The 5942-nt window shown below is 33.4% G+C and overlaps 1 protein-coding gene across 1 annotated transcript; it reads left to right on the plus strand.

The window, feature by feature from the left end:
* Positions 1 to 1020: 1020 nt before the first annotated feature.
* On the plus strand, positions 1021 to 4805 carry LOC120075095 (tetratricopeptide repeat protein 33). Its single transcript, XM_039028261.1, has 5 exons — positions 1021 to 1310; positions 2667 to 2805; positions 3098 to 3129; positions 4057 to 4143; positions 4469 to 4805. Exons 1-5 carry the CDS (start codon positions 1065 to 1067, stop codon positions 4610 to 4612), a joined length of 648 nt encoding a protein of 215 aa, XP_038884189.1. The 5' UTR covers positions 1021 to 1064; the 3' UTR covers positions 4613 to 4805.
* Positions 4806 to 5942: the final 1137 nt, after the last annotated feature.

Consider the following 5942-nt stretch of genomic DNA (forward strand, 5'->3'; position numbering starts at 1 on the left):
TAGATTTCTATCACTAAATCAAGTAGTATTGTTAGTGAGAGAAGCTTATCACTCATAGACTATAATAGACTTAGTCTATTAGCAATATCACAGATTATCAGTGATAGGAGTTTATTACTGGTACTTCATACTTTTAAAGTCTTAAAAAAATAAATAAAAACGATGGATCCATTTGATATTTATATTTAACGTTCAATTTTCATAAACAAACTTGACAATTGACTCGTTAATGGGAGTAACTATGAAAATGATTAAACACTTTCCAATAGGTCCAAAGCCCAATTCATGGACCTTGCTCAATGGATGAGAAAATTGAATTGGGACTGATCCTTTGGATCAAGTTTGAATTTGTCTTTTGCATAAATTATTAATTTTTATGTTAAAACTAAAAAACCATTGAAAAGTTTATTTATAAAATATGCAGCCTCTCATCTTTCAAATTTTTCAATGAGACAAAAATAAAGTGGTTCTTTGATAGTTTTCACTTCCCAACTCTCGTCCACCCTATACTACACACATTTAATCCCCTTTCTCATTTATTTATTTTTAATTCCATGTATATGTAGATGAAAATTGATTTTTAATTTTAAAATTATTACTATTAATAATTATCTATAAAAATATATATTGTTATATTGGATTGGACCTTCAGACCACGATTAAAAGTACATCCTAGAGTGGAAATGGTTTGGTTTGGTTCGATTTTGTGGTCAAATTGAATCGAACTGAATTTTCGAAATTGAAACCGAATCGAACCGAATTAATTCGGTTTCAAAATTTCTTCAAATCGGTTCAAATCATATTTTTCGGTTTCACTGAATTTTCACTTGGGTTCGGTTCGATTCGATTTTTGCGGTTTGAATGATTATCCCTACTACATTATATCCATATGTGGTCCAATTTATAAAAGTTCTGGATTGGGCCTCAATCGTTGATCTCGGGCCGGTCTTGGATTGACGTTTGGGCTTGGCTGGATGGTGAGATCCGACCCGGTATTGACCGAGAACCTTTCGTTCTGAATGGGAAAGAGTTCTGCGTGTTCGCACTGAGGGTTGGAGACGACGATGAAGCTCACGTGGAAGAACAAGGGCAATACTAAGAAGCGATCTCTTACAGCAATTTCACGCCGTTCAAATCTTCCTTTTGAGGTACCTGACGAGGTGGAGGAAGACGATAGGGCTAATCCCCAAGATAAAGAAGTAAACGTTGAGGCGATAGACCGGAGAGAGGATGAAGCTTCAGACCGTTCGTTTTCAGACCTCAAACGTCTCGCTGAATCATTTCAGGCTCAAGGCGATACGCTTGCCGAGGTACATGTGTTTTCATCTTATGTTTGTCTTCCACCATTTGACCCGAACTCGTTTACCTACTACTCTCTGTTTATCTAATTTTAATTGTTAAATTTGTTTGTTCATGAGAAGTAATGATAACTTCATGAGGATGAATTGAAGAGAAAATAGTTACTCTGTAACAACCTTGCTGGTTTGTGGTTACTGAGTAACCAATTGTTAATCACATTAGTTATATTCGAAAAAACATATCCTAGTCGTATGCTGTGCTTCTTGCATTGCAACAACAAAAAGTCTTCATGAACAATTTGTTCGGAACATGGACATCATCAGCCTAAAGCTATAAGTAACTGTTTAAAGAGGGAGGTGACTATCAAGGGGCGATAAGTTTGAGTATCAGTCTAAAAACAATGACTAATTTTGGATCTTGCATTTATTGAATTGGAATTTCTTGCATACTTGCATCTTGATCCTCAATCTCGGGAGAAGCCTTTTGATTTGCACCCTTGGTGTATGTTGCAAGTGAACAATAAAACAAGCCTAATTGCAAATGAACCCTTGGTGTACGTTGTATTTTTTTTTTTTTCTTGAAAGAAACTATTTGCAATTGTTGAGTAAATTAAAGTTTTTATTTTTTATTGCGTTATTTGTTATATTGAAGAAACTATCCGAGGATTCCCGGTTTGTTTGTTGTATGAAAATTATCGAGCCAAGTATTTATGGTAACTGGTCCCTTTATCTTGCCTTCTATGATTTGAATGGCTTCCAACTTTCCAGTCCATGATGTATTGATCAGAATTAAATCATTTATAAATCATGAAAAAGAGCACAAATATGAAACATTATTGATGGATCTTCTAAAAATTAGATAACAGGCGAGGGAAAGATATGTCTTCAAAAAACTTACTTATCATTGTGCCTTTGTATTTATTTTTATAGTTTAACACTTGCAATGATGCAATGCTTTTTGTTCTCAAGAATTTTTAAGTTATGCTATTTGCACTTAAACTATTTTTGTCTTATGAAAAGTTGAGAAGCTATTTTTATCTTTGTATGTGATGTATTATACTAAAGGTTTATTAGGAAAAAGATAGTTTCTAACATGTATCTAGATGATTTAGTATCATGTGACTATTTGGTACATAGAAATATTATTATTTGCTTCGGATCATTGTGACTATTTGGTTAATTTTGGCTTAAACATGGGCTTGTTCACAAATCCTTGGGTTGGTTTCTCCTAAGAGAAATTTAATTAAAAAATGAAACTTGCAGAGTGGCCTTTGTTTATGTTTTTATAGATATTGTCCTCGAGCTTTGACATTTTGATATTGAATATTATAATCATACTCCAAGGGCATGTGCTTTTTCCTTTTCTAGGATGGGAAATTTCGGGAAGCTCTAGGAAAATGGGAGACTGCTCTTACTTTGATGCCTGAAAATGCAGTTTTACATGAACAAAAGGCACAAGTTCTACTGGAGGTTGGGGAAGCTTGGGGTGCTTTGAAGGCAGCAACCAGTATGTTCTTTTCAATCACTTTTTATTGTTTCAATTGTCTAAGATTTCATATTGGTCGGAAAGCTCTATTTTGAAGTGAAATTGGTGATTGTTCTTTTGGGTATATGCATGGGCATAGTAAGGAGTTTATCTGTACAATTGAGTTTTGTTTATGATCGGTGTGATCTTAGCCTTTTTTCCCCCTCCTTTTTTGGTTGTCAGGAACTTGCTTTTCCACAATTTGTTTTTGACATTTTGTATTATTTTATATGGTGGCGGATGGCCTATATTTGAATTTGAACTCTACCTGCAGGAGCTACTGACTTAGATCCATCATGGGCTGAGGTACAACTAACTCTTATACTGTCAGTACAATACCAATATCTCTGCTGCGCCTTTTACTCCACCTTTAAAATTTTGTGCCCTTCTTTTTCATCTTCCATGGGTTTTGTCTCAGGTGATTCTATCCATTTAATTGCCTATTTTCTGCTGCAAACTTGCATCTCTGGGTATTCAGTGGCGCCATATTTTGGGTGACCATGAGAAAGTTTTTTTGTATGTGATTCATTTAGATTAGTTTTCCATGTTATTAGATGCATCTTCTTGTGAATGAATCCTTCTTGAACCGGCTATTTTCTTTGTACTTTGAAGTGCAAAAGTAGACATGCTTATGCTCTAAATCAGTGATCAGCTTGAGATTCCAGCTAATTGTGAGTACTATTACCACCTGGGGTCCTGGAGACATGACAAGGAGGTGAAGGAGAGGAGCCAAAGGGAATTAGAGATATATGTTTTGTAATTTTTGTTAGGGTGTTTGGAGGTAAACCTGGAAGTTTACTGCAAGGAAGGGTGAAAACTTGAGAAACATAGCAGGCAGGAAAAGAAAAATACATTTCATTCCTATTAGATCTGAACTATCTGACAATGCCTTAGGGTGTTCATTTTGCTACAAGAATCAGCATTTAGAAGTCATTTAGTTGGGAAATTTACTCTCTCTAATCGATGCAATGTTTCTATTACCTTTCTAGGATCTCCCATTCAAGATAAACTTCTTTGGCATTGGGTGTCTGAGTCTCTAGTAAGTCGTAACAAAATTATCTAGCTGACCAGCTTTCCTTGTTGAGCTGATTTGTTGAAAACTTTAAATATTTAAAATTTTCTCATTCATCAAGCTGTTTATCTAGAGTCAGTGAATGTGAAGAAGCTAGTCTCATTTGTTAATTCTTAGTTGTTAACTGATTTCTCGTCTCTTTTCATCTTGAATACGATTAGGCGTGGATCACTCTTGGTAGAGCACAGTTAAACTTTGGGGAACCTGATAGTGCTATAGAAAGCTTTGACAGAGCACTGGCCATTAAGGTAAACTGATTTTAGCATGTTCATCCTTTTGTATTTATACCAGTGTCGACACTCTGCTTAAACCTACTAATGAGGTATCTTGTTCTGTGCCGCCCTGACTTGGTGGTCTGTCTTGTGTATTAACAGAGTCAGTTAAAATGTAGCCCTTATAATAGTTTCCCAAAGAAACTGTATAAAAATTTCCTCATTTTGGGAGCTAGGCTCAGTCAATAGCACTGTACTCTTGCATCATTACCAAAAGCCTATACATATGGTCAAAGTCCATTAAAAGATTTGCTCCATAAGATCTTGATTTTGTGGTGAAGAAAAATGCTTTGTTGTGCAGCCTGATTCTGGAGATGCCCGAGATGATCGACAAACTGCAATGCATCTTATAAAGCGTCGAAAACAGCTCCATTCAGCTGGGTTGAGCAGTTCTAAAAATCGTTATTTGGTGGGAGATAAGTTGAACAATGCTGATGGTTCATGAAGTGTAATCTAAAAAATAATAGGATGTAGTTTGTAATTTAGGATCTTAATGCATGGTTGAGCTTCCCCATGACCAAAAGAAGCATGTACCTGGGTTTGTTTAGTTTGCATATAACTAAGTCCTCTTTGTGTGTGTGTATATATATATATTTACTAAATATGAGGAAAAAAGAAAATACAGGTACAAAGCTAAATACTATGTGAATATCATATCTATTTATTTTTTAAAATTACGAGAAATAGCCTTTAATAAAATGTTGGTGAAGATAATTTAACCTTGAACTTGTCAGGTTGTATCATTTTAAAAAGCATTCTAATTTTAACCCTTAATTTTTGTTTCAAGTATCGTTCAAAGGGTTTATTTAGAGAATTGAATCAAAAGAATATATATATATATATATAATGTTTTTAAGATTTGAAATAATAAATGTATGGTAATTAGTTTTTTAGGGTCAAGTATAAGGGTCTATTTGGATTCACATTCCAAATGTTTAACTGACATTTTAAGTTGTTTACCCTTAAAAACATTTTTAAGCGGTTAGAGAGTCAAATCAAATTGACCCTAAAGACAACATAAAATTAGAAAAGCATCTACATTAACAATAAGTGTAAAGTTGGAAAACAAGGTTTTGAAAATAGATAAATGGATAAAAAATTTTGTGAAATTGATGTGTTAGGAGTGAATTTAGACCAAAAAGTATTATCGACATAAAATAAGGACCCAAACAACAAAATGGTAAAAACAACTAGTTTTGGGTCAAAGAGAGCATCTTGGGTCTGGCCTAGTGGAGAGGATTAGTTTGCATCAAAGTCCAAATTAAGGGAGAGTTGCAGAAATGTCAAAAAGAATTATTAAAATGGATTATTATATATCCAATTCCTTTTCAAAACTTATTTTCTGTCCAAACTTTTTTGTTATTTTTATATATAAGATTTAATGGATTTTTCAGACAAAAATACCTTTTAAATTTTATTAGTTTCGGACAAATTTCTTTTCATATTTATGAAGTACTTTAGATGTTGGAGAGAGAAAATATATTTATTTGTTGAAATTTTATTTTTTTACTTGGAGAGAGAAAATATATTTAATGAAATTTTATTTTCTATTTACGTTGGTTCACGTATCAACTTACTGGTTTATCTAGCTATTTTAAATATACTTTAGAACATTTTGTTAGGTATTTGAAAATATCATAACCAATGTAGGTAACATACAAAGTATACCTACCTTGACAGACCTATGTGATTATACCTTGAGAGACCTATGTGATGATAAATTAGAGTTTGACTTAATGTTTGATATAAATCAGAATATAAACCAATATATAAAT

The sequence above is a fragment of the Benincasa hispida genome, chromosome 4 (genome assembly GCF_009727055.1).
Source record: "Benincasa hispida cultivar B227 chromosome 4, ASM972705v1, whole genome shotgun sequence".
NCBI lineage: Eukaryota > Viridiplantae > Streptophyta > Magnoliopsida > Cucurbitales > Cucurbitaceae > Benincasa > Benincasa hispida.